The following is a 21,039-nucleotide window of genomic DNA, read 5'->3' as shown; positions in this document are numbered from 1 at the left end:
CTCTCAGTACACACCCAGCCGGCTTTAGTGCTGCAGCCAGGGTGCAGTGCTGCAGAAGGCCAGGCAGTGGCGCTGCAGGCTGGTGGCGGTGATCAGATAGCTGGACTCCTGCCTAGGCTGGCTGAGATGGGTCCCAGATGCCACACGCCGAGCTCGTCAAACCGCACAGGCTGGCTGGGTGCCCAGCCCCATGGCCTGGCCAAGGGCAGATGCTCAGCAGGGGACCCGGCCAGGTGGGAGGGAGGCAGGTTCACCCCCCACGTAACTGGCTAGCACCAGGCAGAGGCTGCGTCCATACAGCCCCCTGGGCTTGCTCCCTGGGAGAACCTACTGCAGAGGAAGCGCAGCCAGTGCATGGGCACCTGGGAGGTGCCCAGGGCTGGTTATGGGGCACATGGAGAGGTTCCCCAAGGACCCCTTCAGCCCCCCAAATAGTGGGAGGGAGCCCAACAAGCATGGGCCTCTGGGCTGTCAAAAAGGGGCAAGGAACCTTACCTCCATCACGGTGCGCAGCATCCTGGCCTTAGGAAACCTGCCCATCCCAGGCTCACCCCAGCACCTGCTGCCCCCCACCTGGCTTGGCAAGTGGGAACCCCCTGGCCAGGGCAGTGTGCCAGCAAAGGAAGCAAAGGTGCTGGGTGGATGGCAAGCAGCAGGCACCAGTCCCTACCCCCATGGCCTTCCCAGGAGTCAGTCCCAGCTGGACCTATTGCTTCCCTGCTGGGGCTGGATGCAGGGGCATCGAGCGCGTGAGGCCCAGGCACATTTCAACACACCCTGTCCGGGGGCACCAGCTCTGTGCCTGGGGCAGGGGCCAGTGGGGGCAATGCTGGAGGGAGAAGCAGGAGGAAGAGAGAGGCCTCGTGTGAGGGGGAGGCCTGTCTCAGTTGGGGGGGGCTGAGGTGCCCCCAGTGAGATGTGCCCCCCTCCAGAGCAAGCCCAGCCCCCGCCCTACCCTGGGATGCCCCCTCCGCCTCCTCTCTTCCTCCCCGCTGCCCACCTGCAGGTGCACGTAGTCGTAGTCTTCCATCCAGCCGCTCTCGCTGTTCTCGTATGGCCCGTCGGGCGAGTCCTGCGCCAGGAACTTGGGTGGGGAGGGCAGGGGCCGCGACTGGATGCTGCTGGCCTTGTCGGTGGGCGCCGGAAGGGGGTGGCTGGCAAGGAGCAGACTGGCGTCCGGGCCATCCGCCGGCGGCTTATCCCGTCTGAAGAGCAGGGAGGCGTTGCCGTGCAGGAAGGACGCCAGCTGCTTGGTGTCGTCGGGGATGCCCCGTGAGTACATCACCAGGCGGTCCAGGTCGTCGGTGCCGCCCGGCTTGCCGGCTGCCAGGGCACCAGGGGCCCAACCACAGTCATCCAGCACCTGGCTGTGCCGCAGCAGGGCCTGGTACACGTCCTCCATCTTCTGCAGCTGCTTGCTGAGCTTGACATGCAGGGCGCGGTCGGAGGCCTGGGCCGCATTTCCCACGGCCCCGCGGGCGAACTCCAGCAGGTCCCGCAGTGCCCCCTTGATGCCCTCGGCCGCCGCCCGGAGGCTGGGCGCGTGGAGCTCCAGCTGCTCCGGGCTGCGCCAGCCGGTGCTGATGAAGGACATGAGGTAGGAGACGGAACCGCTGATGTGGTGCTGCAGCCGGGCCAATAGTTCCATGGCCGCGTCCAGGTCCAGGCCCAGCTCCTTGGGTGCATCCTTGACTGGCCCCACATCCAGCGAGGAGCTGGAGATGTTGCTGCGGGTGCTGCCCGTGCTGGAGGCTGAGAGGCGCTTGGCATCACCCGCCCTGGCCTCCCGGTCCACCTGCGGCGGCACGTCATAGATGTACTCGGCCTCGCTGTCCAGGCTGCCAGCGTGCAGCTCCCGGGGCACATCGTACACGTCCTGCGCGGGCCCCGCCGGCTTTCGCAGGCCGGGCAGCACGTCATAGATCTCCTGCGGGAAGGGGGCTTCAGGGGCGCCCTTCCCTGCCGCCGGTGGCACATCGTACACGTCCTCGGGCAGGGCCAGCTCCGCCGGGTGCCGGGGCAGCTCCAGCGCCTTTGACTTGGCAAAGGCGGGGGGCACATCATAGGTTTCCTCTCGGGAGGGGCCGTCTGGGACGTCCTTGCTCACAGATGGGGGGACGTCATACACCTGCATAGGGGGACAGCAGCTGTGAGTGCCCAGCCCTGCCTGCGCCCCTTCCTGCATACAATGCCCGGCCCTGCCTGCACCCTTCCTACCACCCGTGCCCCTTCTTCATGTCAGAGCAGACGCTGTGGGAGAGCCCCGAGGGGTCAGAAAACTGACCAATATTTATTATTTTTCAAAGTCTGGTGGCTTTGAAGCTGCTGATGGTTGTGGGGCCCACCTGGAGCTTCTTGGAGGCTGGGGGGCCTGGGACCTGTCCTCCAGTCCCTGCTGCCAGTTCCTGCTGAGCCCCTTGCTCTAGCAACCCCTGGCGCCCACCCCTGCTTGCCGGTGGCACCGTCTGAGCTTGCCAATGCTGCGCTGACCCCACCTGGGAGCTCGGCTGGAGGAAATCCTGTGCTGCACCTTGCCATGGGGCCTGGCATGGTGCCACTGTGCTGCAGAACCAGGCAAGGCTTAGTGCTGGGGCATGCCAGGGAGCACAGGCTTGGATCCCAGCCCTGGGGCAGGCAAAGGAATTCCCATGCCCCCCTCCCGCACCACTCACAGTTTGGGGAGCCTGGTGCAGGGCCTTCTCCACGCTGGGCGGCACGTCGTAGATCTCCTGGCCGGGCTCCCGGCTGGTGGGGCCCTTCACTGCCATTGGGGGGGTGTCGTAGACCTGCGAGCGCAGCGAGCAATGGCATTGGTTCTTGCGGCTAGTGGATGCCCAGGCACTTTGCCTGTAGCCATGTTGATCCCTAGGGACACTGGGACGGCTGGATGGCTCAGCCCCACCGCCCTGAGCCCAGGAGCTTGGCTAACAGTGGCCAGGAAGGAAGGTGCGTGAACCCCACAATAGAGAGATGGGGTATGGGGGGGGTCATCTGTCCCCCACATCACTCTCATCCTACAGATGGCCTCCAGTTGAGCCTAATTGGTTAGTATCCCTTCTGCCTTTGCTAGCACTAACCATGAATCTCTTTGAAGCTTGCTACAGTCTAGGTCATAGAATCTCAGGGTTGGAAGGAACCTCAGGAGGTATCTAGTCCAACCCCCTGCTCAAAGCTGGACCAATCCCCAGACAGATTTTTACCCCAGTTCCCTAAATGGTCCCCTCAAGGATTGAACTCACAACCCTGGGTTTAGCAGGCCAATGCTCAAACCACTGAGCTATCCCTTCTTCCCTCCCCTGGACACTTCAAGTGGTAGGGAGTTCCACAGGCTAATCATACTGGAATCTGCCCTCTTTTCAGCATCATTGGGCATCCCTTGTTCTCGCACTGGAGGAGAGAGCCCCTGTCCTGCACATCACCCGCTGCTAGACAAGCAAGGAGACAAGATCCAGAGTACCCCTGAAGAAGCTCTGCCCCCAGGCCCAGGTGGACAGGACAGCACCTATAAGATGAGGGAGGGGGAGGGGCAGCTAGCTAGCCATGCCAGGCCTCTCAGCCCGCCCACCTGCTGGCGCAGGGCCTCACCTCCTGGCTATACTGGCTGGCAAGCACACCGCGGACGGGGGGCACGTCGTAGATCTCCTGGGGCCCAGAGGCGAGGAGGTGCCGTGGGATGTCGTACTCATCCTGCTCGCCTTTGGGTGAGTCGTAGACGTAGACCTGCCCCACGCGGGTGGGCACCACCACCTGGAAGAGAGCACAGGGGTAGGTGAGCAGGGCGCTGCCATGTGATACAGGTGCCCCACGGCCCGGGGGGGCAGCAGAGTGCTGCCACGTGGCACAGGCCCCACGGCCCGGGGGGGAGCAGAGTCTCCCCCAGTATGAGTGGGTGGCAGTTGTGGGGAGCAGAGAAGAGACATTGTTGGGGGTTTCAGCAGTTCCTGCCTAGGAACTGAACGGGGAGGCAGTGCCCGGAGTCAGTGCTCCATCCCAGCTACAGACTGATGGGCACCTCCCCCTGAGCGCTGGGTGGTGCCTGTTCACACTGGTGTTCTGCAGCCAGCTCTGCCTCCCCACCCTGCTCCCCCTCGCAGCACTGCCAGAGCCTGCAGCCGAGCTCCCTGGCTGTGCCGATAGCGGGTGGGAGCTGGGGCTGGGGGGCAGCACTCCTCCAATGCAGTTGGGCACATGGCAAGTAGCAGCTGGCCTCACTGGCCTCACATGAGTGGCCAGGGCCCCAGTTGGCAGCCCAGGGCTGGTGGGAGAGCCCCTCCCCAAGAGCTCACGTGCCTGGCTGGCAAAGGGAGGAGCACCGCCCTGTTTGGGGGGGCATGGCCTGGGGGACAGAGAGACCACGCTGAAGCCAGGCGGCCCGAGGGCCATGGCCGCAAGCCCAGCCTCCCTGGAGGCCATGGGAGGGACTCACTGTCAGCCCAAGGCAGAGCCAGTCCAGCGTCTCCCGCTATGCACCCCAGCCCCCGAGCCGGAGGGAGGAGAGCAGGGCGTGAGAGCAAAGGGCTCCATGCCCGTCTGGAGTGGGGCCCGGAAGGGGCTGCAAAAGCCCTGCAGAGGGCTGGGGAAGGGAGCAAGGCCCTGGCTGATGGGGGGAAGTGGCTGCAGCTGGGGCCATGCCCCAGCCAGCCTAAGGGGGCCTTATAAGGCGGCCAGGGCAGGCAGAAGCTCAGGACTCTCTCTCTGCTGGTAGAGAGAAGGGCCTGGCTGCAGGGAGCTGAGCAGGGCACCAGGAGTGGAGCAGGGGAGCTGGGGAGCTCCGGCCTAGGAAACCCCCGGCTGAGGGCCAGAGGGCAGCCCCGCTATAGAGAGAGGCAGCAGGTCCAACCCCCCCTTGCCTGTGATGAGCGGCTGACACTGCAGTCTGCCCCAGGGAGGGGGGGTAGAGGGTGACTGGCAGTAGCCTTGCACTGAGGTGAGGTGAGGTTAGTGGGTGGGGAGGGGAGACTCAGAGTGTGGGGGTACTGCCAGGGGGGCAGCAACCCAGAGAAAGGGGCACTGGGGTCCTGGGAGGGACTTGGGGGCCCGCAGTAAGGTGGATCACCAGCCTGCAGGGGGCGCTCCAGGACACTGGAAGAGCTAATTCCCATGGATGACCAGCAGGAGGCGCCGCAGGGGTTAGTCCACTCCCTTACACTGTCTGTGTGGCTCTCCATGGCTGGGCACACACAGGCTCATGTCCCCTGCGGCATGGCGAGGAATGCACCAGCCGAGGGCCTGGAGGAAGGCATTGGGGGTCTGGGTGAACCCAGCTATGCCACACAGCTTGGGCCAGCTGGCTCTACGAGGGGGTCCGCACTTGGTCCACATTTACATGCCAGTGGGGTCTGAGCATTGAGCTGCTGCTGATCAGAGCCAGCTGGAGCTAGGGTGGGGCTGTGACACTCCCCATGGAATGGGATAATGTATGGAAGATGGGAGTCAGCTCCTCGGGGAGCCTCCCTGGGTGGGCAGTAGGCAGAGAAGGGGGCTGCATGTGGGAGGAGGGGTGTGTGTGTTGGGGGAAATGGGGCTGTGTGGGGGAAGGGGTACGTGCGGGGGAGGAGAGATGGGGCTATGCATTTGAGAGCACGTAGTTGACATGCCCAGGCCCAGCCCAGCTTGTGAGGAGAGGGCTGCCGGAGAAGGAAGGAGAGCCCAGTGATTAGGCTGAAAACTGAGACTTGGCAGACCCAGGTTCAAACCCCAAATTGACCATAGACATGCCCTGATGCCCCTGGAGATGTGCCTCAGTTTCCCCTACTGCTGAGTGGCAACTAGCCCTGCCCAGCCTGCCAGGGGCTGTGAGGAAAACTCCACTGAAGAGAGCTAGGTGCTCCCCTGCCACAGGGAGTGCAGCTCAGTGGGCGTAGCCAAGCCCCAGGCAGGAGCAGCCAGCAGCTGGCAAAGGGGCAGTGGCTGAAAGGCAAAGGACCAGCCAGGGCTGCCATCCCCTGCACACACCACTGAGGCAGGTGCTGCCAGCATTCTACCAGCCACGCAGGGCGTAAAACTGGCCTAGGCCCCACACTCCCCTCTAGCCCACCCATGGGAGTTGGTGTTGGGCACCGCAGGGCCCAAGTGACAAGAACATTAACCTGTGGGTAGAGGGGCAGCAGCAGAGCTGGGCCTGGGGCTGGAATAGCAATGGGTCGGTGTTTGCACAGCCGAGTGCCTGATCCCGTGCTGGGCAGGCAATGCCCTGGAGTGGCTCCTCGTGCCTGGGGCACCAGGCCTGGAGCTGCCTGCTGTCTGCACCCCTTGCCCTGCATTGCTGCATGCTGGCCACAGCCAGTTTGGGCTGAGGGACTGCAGCCCTGTTTCTAGGGCCTGGGCCGTGGGGAGCGAGCCCTGCAGCACCCCTGGGCCGGCTTGCAGGTCGAAGGGTGCCCGGTGTAATCCCAGCGCTGACAGCACGCTTTGCTCCTCACCAATTTTAAAGCCAGAAGGGCCATCTAGTCTGACATGCACATCACAGGCCACAGAACCACACCTGTTTACTCCTGTAACAGACCCCTGACCTCTGGCTGAGTCACTGACATCCTCAAATCTTGATTTAAAGACGTCAAGTTACAGAGAATCCACCATTTACTCAACCCAGCAAGTGACCCTGCCGATTCTCTGTCAACCTGACCCAGGGGAAAATTCCTTCCCCACCCAAATACAGTGATCAGTCAGACCCTGAGCATGTGGGCAAAACCCAGACAGCCGGGCAAGAATTCTCTGTAGCGACTCAGAGCCTGCCCCGGTCATTAGGGATATTCGCTCCTTACTCACCGTTCTGTTCCCCAATTCATCCCCAGCTCCTCCAGTGTGACTAACAGCCGCCCCCCCCCCCCCGGGTGCTGTCTGATGCCTCACTGGCATCCCGTTAGAGCTGCAGGGCAATCGACCTGCTGTAAAACTGGGCTGTATTTTATCCCCATTGCCCTCGCCTTCATGGCCTTACCAGGGCGGCAGAACTGCCCTGCTCCCAGCGTGCATGACTGGAGTGCCAGGTGGAGCCAGGACTCTCCCTGAGCCACACCCAGAGATGGGTCATGTCTCCTCCCTGGTGCCTGTGCCAAGGGTGCTGCCAGGGCCATTCCGGCAGGGGCTGTTGGCCTGGCGCCAGAGCCAGCCTCTGCCCCAGAGCTGCCCCCATCCCAGGGAGCTTTGCCATGGACGATCAGCCCACGCTGGCACCTGGCACAGTAGCTACTGCCTTGGTGCACCTGCTCTGGGAAGCATGGGCCAGGCTGGCTCCCTGGCCAACCCCAGGGAAGTCTGCCCCAGGCTGGGGGGAGGAGGGTTATGCCCAGTGTGCCCCTGCACTCGAGCCTTTGGTCCTGGGGTCAGCATCCCTGTAGCAGCAAGCGTTCCCAGCTCACCTCCCGTGTGCCCTGCTATGCGCATCTGCATGCCTGCTTGCCTGCTTCTGGGCATGGGCACGTCCACAGCCATCTGTCTGCATCTGGGTGCATGCATGCGTCTGCATGTGTGCCCGTCTGTGCGTACGTGTGTCTGTCGGCACATCTGTGCCTGCCTGCTTCTGGGCATGGGCACATCCGCAGCCATCTGTCTGCATCTGGGTGCATGCATGCGTCTGCATGTGTGCCCGTCTGTGCGTACGTGTGTCTGTCGGCACATCTGTGCGTGCCTGCCTGCTTCTGGGCGTGGGCATGTCCGTGGCCATCTGTCTGTGTGTCTGGGTGCGTGCATGCATCTGAACGTGTGTGCCTGCCTGTGCATACGTGTGTCTGTCTACACGTGCCTGCCTGCTTCAGGGTGTGGGCACGTCTGCGGGCGGCCATCTGTCTGCGTGTGGCTTATGGGTGCACCAGCACAGCCAGTGAGATGGGTGTCGGGCTCCATCGCAGCCCTGGGTGTGTGTGTGGGGGGTGCCACTAGCTCTCTCACAGCAGAGACAGTTTGTAGCATTGTAAACACACTGGCTGGGACCCCTCCCCTGGGAGGCACAGAGCTAGCAGACTCCACCCTGCTTTCCCTCGACTCCCCCATCCACTGGCGGGACCGACGGGATCTGTTAGTGCCTGGGGCTCAGAGCAGCCCCTGAGGCTGGGCAGGAGTTAGCTGGGGTTCCCCTGAGCGGCAGGGGGACGGGGGGGTTCATGGGGCATGCATGTCTGTGCACAGACCTTGCACGGTGGGGGGGAGGGGCAGGTATCTAGGCAAGGTCCCACCCACAGCTCTGCTGCTGCCCCTCAATCCTGACCCATAGCCTGCTGCCATTCTAGCCAAGGCTTCCCAGCCGCAGCTGCCCCTCCATCCCAACCAGCAGATGTAACATATGCACTCAGGTGAGAGCTGACCCCAGAAATTCAAGGCTTAACAGATCTGGGAGCAGCAGCCTCTGGTCCCAGATTATACTGGGGAATTCCCCCCACCCCCCACAGCTGCTTCCCCTGCAAGACAAACCCCTGGGTGCAGGGCCACGGAGGGCACCAGTTGCCAGCCTGTGGTTTTGCTCCCTGGCCCCTGTAAAGGCCCAGCCAGGCTGCTCTTCTTAGCTGCCCTGGCCCCGCGGGACTGGTGGGTTTTGCTGCTCTAGGGCATTGCCCTAGAGCATTACACGGCCCTGCCCTGCGTGCTGAACCCCGCAGCACCAGCAGAGAGCCCCAGGCCAGCCTGGGTGGGTGCTACCACGCGTGGGCTGCCCTGCGGGGCAGGGGTGGGGGCCGGCTAGCCACTCCAGCTAAGGGCCCTGGCCCCTCACTCCAGGGGAGGGTGTGATGAAGTGGGACTGTTAATGTTTCCTCTGAATACTGTGTGGGTGCCAGTGTCCCCTGTGCATTTCTTAAGTCTCCAGTGTGTAGAAATGGCCGACACACTGTCCTGGCAACAAATGGCTGGGCCCTTCCCCCTGCAAGGGAATAGCTAAAGGTGAACAGAGATCAGGTGACCTCCTGGCCCGGGAAAGAGAAAGGCCAGAAAGGAGGGGCTGGCAGAGCCCAAGCTGGAACAGCCCTGAGTCTGCTCTAACGTACCTGGGGGCCGGGCAGGCCCTTGAGCCAGGCAGTGCAGAGGGGTCTTCCCCCCTCCCCCCCAGGGCAGGGATCGGAGACTGAGAATCTCCAATGGGGCGGGTGGGTGACAGTGCCCCTCACTCCAACAGCCCCCCACCTTTCTGCCCAGTGCTGGCTGTGGTCCAGCCAGGTGGAGCCACCGAGCACAGCCAGGCCTTATGCCAGCTCCCCACCATACCCCACACTGTGGTGTGAGCTGGGGGAAGAGGACCCTCCGGCTCCTGCTACAGCTGGCGCTTGCCTGCTGAAGCCAGCGGCTGGGAGCAGGCGGAGAAGCTAACGGACTCCGGCCTGTGGGCTCAGTTGGCCACAGGCCAAGCAGCAGCACCCCATGCTCAGCCTTGGCAGCTGCAACATCAGGCCCAGCGGCTTGGTCTGGACCCTCTGCCTCCTGGAGCTTTCCAGTGCCTGTCCTGTCCCCCCAGCCTCATAGCACGGGCCACAGGAGACCCACAAGGGACCAGCAGGCCCCCTGCTCTGCAGCCGGGGAGAGTGCTGCATGCCCAGGTGGTGATCTCTCTCCCCAGAGCTGCCATGCTGCCCACCCCACTTCTAAAGAGACCTGGAGCCAGCCCCCCGGCTGCACTCCCAGGGGGCGCTGGGCAGGAAGACAGCCTGGAAAACAGCCCAAGGAAACACTGTCAGGGCTCCTGTGCCCAGGTGTGCCAACCCCTGCCAGCAGCGTCTGAGGCCTGCCCAGCTGCTGGGCATCCTGTGGTAAATGATAACACTAGGCAAAGAGGTGCTCCCTGGTGGGTGCTGGTGTGCAACGGGGAGAGGGGCTGGGCGGGGGCACACATGTCCCTGTCCAGCTCATTAGTGGGTCTAACAAAGTCAGGCGGCATCAGAGCACGGCCCCGCACTCATCATGGCCCGGTGCTGGGATCCAGCACAGCCCGGTGCTCCGTTAACCCAGCCATGCCACGCCGCACTCCTCGTCCCCAGCTCTAACCGCCAGAGGGCACCGCCAGGTCCCTGCACCACGGTGTGTCTGTCCAGGGACAGTGCCCCGTAGGGTGGAGATGTACCCCCAAGCAGGACTGGCCTTACCATGAGGCAAACTGAGGTGCCAGACTGTGGTGGGGCCACCACTAGGACCCAGAGTGTCGAAAATTGTGTCTGCTGCTGGTGCATATGTATTCTCTCTGCTCGAGATGCACAGAGATGGTGGAGTGCTGTGCTGGAGGAAGGAGGGCACAAGAAACATAACAGAAAAGGTGAGAGGGAATAACAGAAAGGAGCTGGAGCTGCAGGGAGAGAGAGGAGGAGGAGCCTCTTATGTACCTCTCTAGCACCCCCAGGAGCCTGGACTGATTCCCACCAGCTTCTCGGGGAGCTTCCTGTTTCCTGCTGCTTCCCTGAACCAACTTGAGGAGAACAGACAGACAACTGAAGTAGTAGGAGCCAGTTAGGCCCTTAAGATGCTAGTATCTTCCCTCACTCAGGCCCTGCTACCAGCCTGCTTATTCGTCCCCTTCGAGTGTTGAGAGTCACTCTAGCTGGTACAGAACAGCAGTCATGAGAGAAAGAAGAAAACGCCCCCCTGGGGCAACATTCAGAAAAAGCAAGAAAGCAAAGGAAGCTTTTCTGTCTAAGCAGGAAGGAGCTCTCCTGAGATACACAGACACAAATGTTCACGCTGAGCCTTCTAGCCTCAGTGAGAATGTGAGTGGTGAGGAGATGCCTGATCAACTAATAAGTTTATTAGGGTTGGAAGGGACCTCAGGAGGTATCTAGTCCAACCCCCTGCTCAAAGCAGGACCAATCCCCAGACGGATTTTTACCCCAGTATGGCCCCCTCAAGGATTGAACTCACAATACTGGGTTTAGCAGGCCAATGCTCAAACCACTGAGCTATCCTGATCTTCCAGTTAGTCAGAGTGCAGGTGACCTGGCAGCTAAAGCAGCATACATATCTCCATCTCAAATGGATGTAACTGTGACGAACTAGGAATGTTCTTAATGTTTTCTCTGAATACTGTGCTGGTGCCTCAGTGTCCCCTATGCAGTTCTTAAGTATCTAGCAGAGCAAAGGGCCAGTGCACCTAAATGCCTGACCCTCTGTCTCCTAGCAACTGATGGCCTGGGACCCTCCTCCCCTGCAAGGTGCCAACTGAAGGTGTTGGAGACAAAGAGATGAGGTGGCCTCCTAGCCGGGGAAAGAGACAAAGGCAAGAAAGGAGGGGCTGGAGGGGGTTTGCAGTCTGGAGCTGGCAGGGGACGAGGAGTGAAGTGCAGATGTTGGGGTCTGGCTCACTGCCCCCCAGAATGGACCCGGCCGAGGGGTCCAGTTTGCGGTACTTACAAGCTCTGTTTTAGACCGTGTTCATGTAATTGAATAAACCTCTGTGATACTGGCTGGCTGAGAGTCACGTCTGACTGCGAAGTGGGGGTACAGGACCCGGTGGCTTCCCCAGGACCCCGCCTGGGCGGACTCGCTGTGGGAAGCACACGGAGGGCCAGAGGATGCTGAATGCTCCAAGGAGAGACCCAGGAGGTGAAGCCGTGTGAGCTTCTTGCCCTGCAGACAGTCTGCTCCAAGGGAGAGGAGGCTCCCCAAAGTCCTGACTGGCTTTGCGGCGAGCAGTTCCAGAGCATCGCCCGGGGACTCCATGACAACTGGCGGCAAATGTGGGATCTACTGCACCCCGTGGACGGCGCTTCCTGCAGTAAGTGACTGGGGAGCAGTAAAACGAAGGGGGACTGAGGGGGACCAGGTGTGCTGAAGATTCAGAGAGAGATGGTTTCCTGTTACCCCTGGGAGTGTGTGACCAGAGAGAAGGACTTTGCAGTAACAGGGTCCCCCGGGGGATTGCAGCGAGCGGTCACAGGGGCGGAGGAGTCTGCCACTTGACCCTGGCAGAGAAGAGGTGACCTCAAGAAGGGCTGACACACTAGGGATCTCCCTGGAAACTGTGGGGAGCGGCGAGCACCCAGGCCTGCGAGTGGCCAGCAGGAAGATGTATGCCAAGCGGCTTAAGAGCGACCTGGTGGAGCTGTGCTAGCAGAGGGGGCTGCGCAGTGGGAGGCTCACCAAAGACCAGCTGATTGCCCAGCTAGAGGAGGGAGATTGCTCGAATGAACTGATCCCTGTCTCCGAGGGAAGCAGCCTGGCAGATGCAGTGCAGGCACCAATGTCTGTCCCCGCTGGGAGTGGTCAGCCGGCTGCTGAGGACTTCCCAAGACCTCTTCTTCCTATGCCTAGGGGAAGGGCGGGGAGGAGCCCAGCGAATACCGAGGTCACCCTGACACCCCCGGCCAGCAGGGGATCCCCCCGGCGACACTCAGCATCTGTGGAGTGGAAGCAGCTAAAATGGGAGAGAGAGAGCTAAAAATGAGAGAGATGGAGGATCGTGAGAAACAGAGGCAGCACGAAGAGAGAAAAAGGCAGCGGGAGCTGGAGGAGAAAGAGAGACAGAGGCAGCAGGAAGAGACACAGCGTCAGCATGAGCTGGAACTGGCGAGGCTGAGGAGCAGTGAGCCCCCGGCTGCGGTGAGTGGGGGGGCGCCCAGGACTGCGCAGAGCTTTGATAAGTGCATCCTGGCCCCGCGTAAGGAGGGGGAGGACATGGATGACTTCCTGGTTGCCTTTGAGACGGCCTGCGAGCTGCACCAGGTAGATCCTGCGGACAGGCTCCGGGTTCTCACCCCCTTACTGGACCCCAAAGCCGTGGCATTGTACCACCAGCTGGGAGAGGAGGAGAAAGGGAACTACGAACTATTCAAGAAGGCCCTGCTGCGCGAGTTTGGGCTGACTCCTGAGATGTACCGGGAGAGGTTCTGGAGTCAGTATAAAACCCCTGAGGTCTCATATCTGCAACGACCTGTCCGCATGGAGGGATACGCCAGCAAGTGGGCAGATGAGGCCCAGACGAAGGGGGACGTGGTTAAACTGCTGGTACTGGAGCAACTGTATGAGCGGTGCCCATCCGACCTGAGGCTGTGGTTAAGGGACCAAAAGCCAGAGAACCCGCGACATGCAGGGCGGCTGGCTGATGAGTTTGTGAAGAGCCGGTCAGGGGGTGGCAGGGAGGAGTCCCAAAGGAACAGGCCCACCGCGATGCAGAGAGGGAGTGATCCTGGGACCTCCCATAATGAAAACGTGGAGAACCCCCCCCCAAGGGGAACATCCGGCATCAGGGCCAACCGACCAGCTCGAAGGGACCAATGGGACATGGGTTGCTATTACTGTAGCCAAAGAGGCCACATACGGACCCAGTGCCCCAGGCTCAGGTACAGACCGAGCAGACTGGACCCACAGAGGATTAACTGAGTAAAGGCCCAGCTGGACGAGGGGCAGGCTTCCCAGGCAAGGGGAGCTGGCAGCTTATCAACTGTTCAGGAGGGAGGAAGGCCCCAAGCTGCAGAGCTGGATGCTCTGGACATCAGATTTTCTGTTTAGAGGGTGGGCGCAGGGCTCTCCCTGCGGAGCGAGTGCCTTGTTCCCCTGGAGGTGGATGGGAGGAAAGTCTATGGATACTGGGACACGGGTGCTGAGGTGACGCTGGCCCGGTCCGAGGTGGTAGCTCCAGAGCAGGTGATGCCCAACACCTATCTGACCCTGACGGGGCTGGGCGGGACCCCATTCAAGGTGCTCATGGCAAGGGTACACTTGAAATGGGGGGACAAGGAGGGCCCCAAGGAAGTGTGGGTGCACCCCCATTTACCCACTGAGGTGTTAATGGGGGGGACATGGAGAACTGGCCAAGCAACCCCCAGGGGGCCCTGGTCATGACCCGTAGCCCAAGCCTGCAGGGGACACTGTGCCCTGACCTCGGGAAGGGTACCTTGCCCGAGGAGCAGGACCCTACCCTGGTAGGGAGGGAACACCCAGAGACACAGCTCAAGGAGGCTGCGGCTTCAGCCCCAGCCGGTGAGAGAGAGCAGGTCCCCATCCCTGTCCCAGCTGCTGAGTTCCAGGCCGAGTTGCAGAAAGATCCCTCCTTGCGAAAGATAAGGGACCTGGCCTACCTCAGTGTGGTACAGACCATGGGGGGAGGTTGCCAGAAAAGGTTCCTGTGGGAGAAGGGGTTCCTGTACCGAGAATGGGCTTCCCCAGGGAAAATGGAATCAGGGGGGATCAGGAGGCAGCTGGTGGTACCCCGGAAGTATCGCCGCCAGCTGCTGTGCCGGGCCCATGACAGTAACCATGCACATTCTTGAAGAAAAGTGTAGATCAGAGAAGAGTGTGGTGGAGGTGCAAGAAATGGCTGCTGCTGAGTTTAGTTCCTTAAGTCTAGATGATCCAGGACTGTGGACCCACTTGAGCAGTAGCCTGAGGGACTTCCTTGTACCGCATGGGCCACAGCAAGTGAAAAACTTCATGTTCCCCAAAGACAATGAAAATAGACGTTTCCATCCAACACATTCCTGGTGTGAAATCCCCAATGGTGACAAGGTGGAGAGGCCATGGCTTATGTACTCAAAAACCCAGAATGCTACATACTGTTTTTGTTGCAAACTCTTCCAGTCTAATGTTTCAGCCACATTGGGTTCTACAGGAACAAAGGACTGGAAAAATCTGGCTAGAAATCTGGCATGCCATGAGAAGGCAGCAAACCACCAGAGAGCATTCCATAGGGGGAAAGAACTTGAGATGAGACTAAGGTTAAAAGCTACCACAGATGATCAGCATCAAGAGAAGATTGCACCAGAGTCTCTTTACTGGCAAAATGTTCTGAAAAGGCTCATTGTCATTGTGAGAATGCTTGCTACCCAAAACCTAGCACTGCATGACACTGCAGATCAGCTGTATGTGCCAAACAATGGAAACTTCGTTAAAATTGTGGAGCTGATGGCTGAGTTTGAAGCTGTACTCCAGGAGCATCTAAGAAGAGTCACCACTCAAGAAATGTCTACACATCACTACCTTGGAAAAACAATTCAAAATGAGATCATACAGTAACTGGCAGCAAAAGTCAAACAGAAGATTGTGACAGATCTGAAGTCAGCAAGATATTACTCTGTTATTCTGGACTGCACACCTGACATCAGCATTCGGAACAAATGACTTTAATGGTGCGTTTTGTAACAACAAAAGAACCTAGTGAAAACATCCCTGCAATGGTGACTATCAGAGAGCATTTTCTAGAATTTATTGACATTGATGATACTACAGGAGCTGGTGTGACAAATGTGCTTCTTAAAAAGCTGGAAGATACAGGAATTGTGATAGCTGACATGAGAGGTCAGGGCTATGATAATGGTGCCAACATGAGAGGAAAGAACAGAACAGAGGAGTCCAGACACGGATCCGAGAGTTACACCCTCAAGCTTTGTTTTGTCCCATGCAGTTCTCATTCATTGAACTTGGTGGTCAGTGATGCAGCATCAGCTTCTAGTGAGGCTGCTGAATCTTTTAATGTAATTCAATGCATTTATGTATTTTTCTCTGCATCAACTCATCGATGGGAAATTTTGAAGCAACATCTGAGAACATCCTCTCTGACATTGAAACCACTGAGTGCGACACGATGGGAAAGTCGAGTGGAGGTGATAAAGCCTATCAAACATCAAATTGGGAAGATAGATGATGCCATAGTTGCCATTATGGAGGCTAATCCTATGACAGGAACCGTTTGTGGGAAAACAGTGGCAGAGGGAATGGAAAGCTGGCTAGATTGTCGGGCTCAATGGGTAGTGTTAAATGGCTCCATGTTTAGTTGACAGCCAGTATCAAGCGGAGTGCCAAGAATCAGTCCTGGGGCTGGTTTTGTTCAGTATCTTCATTAATGATCTGGAGGATGGCATAGATTGCACCCTCAGCAAGTTTGCAGATGACACTAAACTCGGAGGAATGGTAGATACGCTGGAGGGTAGGGATAGGACACACAGGGACTTAGACAAATTAGAGGACTGGGCCAAAAGAAATCTGATGAGGTTCAACAAGGACAAGTGCAGAGTCCTGCACTTAGGATGGAAGAATCCCATGCACTGCTACAGACTAGGGACCGAATGGCTAGGCAGCAGTTCTGCAGAAAAGAACCTAGGGGTTACAGTGGACGAGAAGCTGGATATGAGTCAACAGTGTGCCCTTGTTGCCAAGAAGGCTAACGGCATTTTGGGCTGTATAAGTAGGGGCATTTCCAGCAGATTGAGGGATGTGATCATTCCCCTCTATTCGACACTGGTGAGGCCTCATCTGGAGTAGTGTGTCCAGTTTTGGGCCCCACACTACAAGAAGGATGTGGAAAAATTGGAAAGAGTCCAGCGGAGGTTTAGGTTAGATATTAGGAAAAACTTTTTCATTACGAGGGTGGTGAAGCACTGGAATGGATTAACTAGGGAGGTGGTGGATTCTCCTTCCTTAGAGGTTTTTAAGGTCAGACTTGACAAAGCCCTGGCTGGGCTGATTTAGTTGGGGATTGGTCCTCCTGAGGTCCCTTCCGACCCTGATATTCTATGATTCTATGATGAATCACCAGAAACATACATAACTTCAAATTTCTGTGTGGCTTAGTGTTGTGGCATGACACACTGTTTGAAATAAATGTTGTAAGCAAGAGACCTTGATATATCTGGAGCAATGGAACAACTGGACAAAGCAAAGTGATACCTACAGTCTTAACGGTCAGATGAGGGATTTCAAAATGTTCTGAAGAGCGCACAGAAGTTGGCAGAGGAAATTCACACTGAAGCTATTTTCCCACCCATTCAAGAATACAAGAGTCACTGAAGAAGACAACATTTGATTACGAGGCATGGGATAATCCCTTAAAAGACCTCAAACAACAATTCAAAGTTGAATTCTTTAACCAGGTGCTAGATTGTGCAATACAGTCATTGAAGAACATTTCATGCAGCTCAAGGAACACAGCAGCATATTTGGGATGTTGTAGGATATTCCAAAACTCCTCACTATACCTGAAGATGACCTACACCAGCAATGCTGGGCACTAGAGACAGTGTTGACACATGATGACATGTGTGATATTGATGTGAGTGATTTAGGTGATAACTGAAAGCCCTTTCAAGATACATTTCAGCAGGATCAACTCCAAAGGCTGTTCTGGAATATATGTGCACAAAAAAGATCTTTCCAAATGCTTTTGTTGCTCTGCACATACTTCTGACACTTCCTGCAACAGTTGCCAGTGGAGAACGCATATTCTCCAAGCCAAAGTTAATAAAAACACATCTACGCTCCACAATGACACAGGAGAGGCTGGTCAGCCTTGCAACCATCTCAATAGACCACGAGCTGGCCACACTGTGGACCCTCAGGTAGAACAGGAAGATGGCAGAATTGAGACCTTTCAAAGTTTTGGCCCAAGCAAGGGAGCATGGGCGCATCATTTGAGCTCCAGCCTAAGATGCCAAAATGTTGTGGGCCGGCCCTGCCCCCGAAAGCCCGCAGTGTCAGGGAGCTGGCACACTGCCCCTACCGCTGGCACAGGGGGCATGCAGGGGGGTGCCCAGAATAAGCCCAAAGGAGGGCAGCCCGCAGGCTGCTGCAATGTGCATGGAGGCCAGGTGGGCGGCAGGGTGTTAATGCCCACTTTGGCCCCCTCCCCCGGGGCCCCAGGCACAGGAGAACAGAGACTTGTGCCCTCCCATGCCGGGAGCCCAGATGCCCTGGTGAGGGGCATGGCACTCAAACCCAGCCTGAAAGGGGCGGGGGCCTGGCTGTGGGGATGTTACGCTGAGTGCCCCACAGCAACCCCCAGAAGGGAAGGATTGTCCCCAAACTCTCCAGAAAGCAAAGGCTGGGGAGCTCCCCCACAACCCAGGGGTACCCAGAATAGAAATATCCCCTGCCCATCACGCCTGCCTCCAGCTCCTGCCCCAGCACTGGGAGAGCTGCCTGGATCCCCCCGCGGGGACCCTGGGCAATTCTCAGGGCAGAGCTGGGCCCTGGACCATGTGGGGATGCATCCTACCTTTCCCTGGGGCTTCGGCCCTTCCCAGCTCCTCATGTCCAAGGACGGTGGCACCTGGTAGATGTCCTGGCCCAGCCCCGCAGCTGGGGGCACCTGGTAGATCTCCTGTGGGGGACTGGTGGAGATGTCCGGGGCGTGGCTCAGCGACGGAGGCACCTGGTAGATGTCCTGGCAGGTGTGGGGCGGCGGCTGCTTTGGATACATCAGCGGCTGCTTGGCTGGAGGTGAGGGGAAGGGGGCCCCTGGCGCAGAGCCCGGGTAGAGGCCCAGCTGCCCCTTGCTTGGAGCTGGGATCAGGTAGATGCTGTCCCCTGGCGGCCGGGTGGTGGGGTGCAGCGGGTGCTGGTGGGAGGGCGGCTGCCCTTGGCCAGGCCCTGCCTGCTGCTTCTTGTCATACATGCCCACCAGGATCTTCAGGCGGTTGCCAGGCACAATGCCCTGGCGCCCGTGCAGCGAGCAGAGCCACCAGCCATCCAGGCCCTGCGTGTTGCGCTCTAGCACTGTCATGATGTCACCCTTGCGGAAGGAGAGCTCGTCCGGGGACTCGGACACGTTGTCATACAGCGCCTTGGCCAGCACGTTCTGGGGGGGGGACAGACGAGGGAGGGTGAGTCAGCCGCACTGGGACCCTGCCTTCCTGCCCCTTGGCCGCCCATGCCACGTGCACCGCTCAAGGCCATCGCTGGGGGCCGGGCACCAAGAGACCTTGGCCTTCTCTCCCCAGTGCCGTATGGACTGGGCCTGCCCCTCCCAAAGCATTGAGCTCCCCGCCTCAGTGCCTGCAAAGCGGCCACAGGTGCTCACTGCTGCCAGGCTCCCCTGAGAGCTGGAAGGTCCCCGTGGTGACCCCCGCCCTGAGCAATATCCTCCGAGCCCATGCGGCCGGCAAAAGGCCTTTGTGGTAGCCCTTCATGAGAGGACCCGGCCTGGTGACACCAGGTGGCCCGAGAGAACTGCAGGGTCAGCCCACAGCCAGCAGCCCTGGTCCAGAATCCGCTGTGCACACAGTCCAGCCACGCCCCCGCAGGACAGAGACGGGCTAGCACTCGGGCTGCAGGGCTGCCCCTGTGGATGAGCGACCCTGGTCAGAAACCCACTGGCTGGGCTCCGCCACCATCTCCCAGGGCCTGCCTGCATCCCCCACCCTGCCCTGCGCTCTGCTGAACCCTCACTGGGCGCGATGCAGCGGGTGCCAGAGATCTGCTGGGAGACAAGCAAGGCGTGTGTCGCACCTGCCCCTTAAGGGGCACTGCCAGCTGACAAACCACCGTGGTTGGACACCCAGGTCCCATTGAAGGGAACCGGAGCTGGGCACCCAGATGCTGTGTCCTCCCCATCCCAGCCCCACCAAATTAGAGCCCCTCCCCCAGGGGAATTGGACATTAAGGCTTTGCGAGAGGCATAGAATAACAGAATCATAGAATATAAGGGTTGGAAGGGACCTCAGGAGGTATCTAGTCCAACCCCCTGCTCAAAGATGGACCAATCCCCAACTAAATCATCCCAGCCAGGGCTTTGTCAAGCCTGACCTTAAAAACCTCTAAGGAAGGAGATTCCACCACCTCCCTAGGTAACCCATTCCAGTGCTTCACCACCCTCCTAGTGAAAAAGTTTTTCCTAATATCCAACCTAAACCTCCCCCACTGCAACTTGAGACCATTACTCCTTGTTCTGTCATCTGCCACCACTGAGAAGAGTCTAGATCCATCCTCTTTGGAACCCCCTTTCAGGTAGTTGAAAGCAGCTATCAAATCCCCCCTCATTCTTCTCTTCTGCAGACTAAACAATCCCAGTTCCCTCAGCCTCTCCTCATAAGTCATGTGCTCCAGCCCCCTAATCATTTTTGTTGCCCTCCGCTGGACTCTTTCTAATTTTTCCACATCTTTCTTGTAGTGTGGAGCCCAAAACTGGACACAGTACTCCAGATGGGGCCTCACCAATGTCGAATAGAGGGGAATGATCACGTCCCTCGATCTGCTGGCAATGCCCCTACTTATACAGACCAAAATGCCATTAGCCTTCTTGGCAACAAGGGCACACTGTTGACTCATATCCAGCTTCTCGTCCACTATAACCTCTAGGTTCTTTTCTGCAGAACTGCTGCCTAGCCATTCGGTCCCTAGTCTGTAGCAGTGCATGGGATTCTTCCATCCTAAGTGCAGGACTCTGCACTTGTCCTTGTTGAACCTCATCAGGTTTCTTTTGACCCAATCCTCTAATTTGTCTAGGTCCCTCTGTATCCTAGCCCTACCCTCCAGCGTATCTACCACTTCTCCCAGTTTAAAGTCACCTGGTGGTGGAGATGGGGATGCCTGGCTGCCCTGTGCCAGCGCTCCTGCAGGGCTCGCAGTGCCCCAGATCAGGCCCCAGGCACAGAGAGCCGCCATTTCCTGCTCCCTCCCTGGTCCGGGGCGCTGATAGTCAATACTCGCCAGCGCTCCTCAGGAGCATGACACATTGGTCATGCTTCCAAATATCACCCAGCCTGGCCCAGGGGCTGAGCGATGGAAAGAACCTTCAGTGCTCGGCCACGCACAGTCACTCTGCTCCCAGCCCTTTGCTGGGGATTAGTCATCCCCACACCGCACCGCTCTGCTTCCCGGCCAGCCCCTGCTTGCTGCTGCTACAACCGACACCTGGCCTGGGGCTGGGATCCAGCTGGGAAGAGGAACGCAAGGCACTGAGCCCATATGCAGCTCCCTCCACATGGCCCCCCGGGGGCACAGCTACACCTGTCACACAGCCCCTCCACTGCCCCAAGACACAAGGGACTCCCCCACCCAGACCCAGCTGCCTTCAGACCTCATGGGTAAAGCCAGAATGACCCGACTGGCTCAAATGGGGGCACGTCCCATCTGCCCGTCTCACGAAGGGCCACACCGTCATCTGTGATTCTGCAAAGCGGACTGGGGGGCACCAGCAAAGCTGGGGGCAGGAGCAGAGAGGAGTCTAGGGCTGGGACAGCTGGGGCTGTGAGGCGGTACTGAGAGGCACCGGCAGAACTGTGTGTGTGTGGGGGGGGGGGGAGCCCAGGGCTGGGACACCACAGGGCTGTGGGGCACTGGCAAAGTGGGAGGGAGCCCAGGCTGGGACAGCAGGGGGTCAGGGTGGAGGGGCACTGGCAGAGCTGTCTGGGGGGAGCA

At 59.0% G+C, this 21,039-nt stretch overlaps 1 protein-coding gene across 1 annotated transcript in view; it reads right to left on the bottom strand.

Annotated features, from left to right (window-relative positions):
- BCAR1 (BCAR1 scaffold protein, Cas family member) overlaps nt 1-21,039 on the bottom strand; it is a 40,315-nt gene that overhangs the window by 5,022 nt on the left and 14,254 nt on the right. The window contains exons 2-5 of the mRNA XM_044987208.1: nt 17,897-18,478; nt 3,586-3,747; nt 2,673-2,786; nt 1,001-2,128 (exon numbers count right to left, since the gene is read on the bottom strand). Coding sequence (XP_044843143.1) covers nt 1,001-2,128; nt 2,673-2,786; nt 3,586-3,747; nt 17,897-18,478 — 1,986 coding nt within the window. The remainder of the gene's footprint in view (nt 1-1,000; nt 2,129-2,672; nt 2,787-3,585; nt 3,748-17,896; nt 18,479-21,039) is intronic.

Source organism: Mauremys mutica, chromosome 14, assembly GCF_020497125.1.
Source record: "Mauremys mutica isolate MM-2020 ecotype Southern chromosome 14, ASM2049712v1, whole genome shotgun sequence".
NCBI lineage: Eukaryota > Metazoa > Chordata > Testudines > Geoemydidae > Mauremys > Mauremys mutica.
This window is presented reverse-complemented; position numbering and strand designations above follow the sequence as displayed.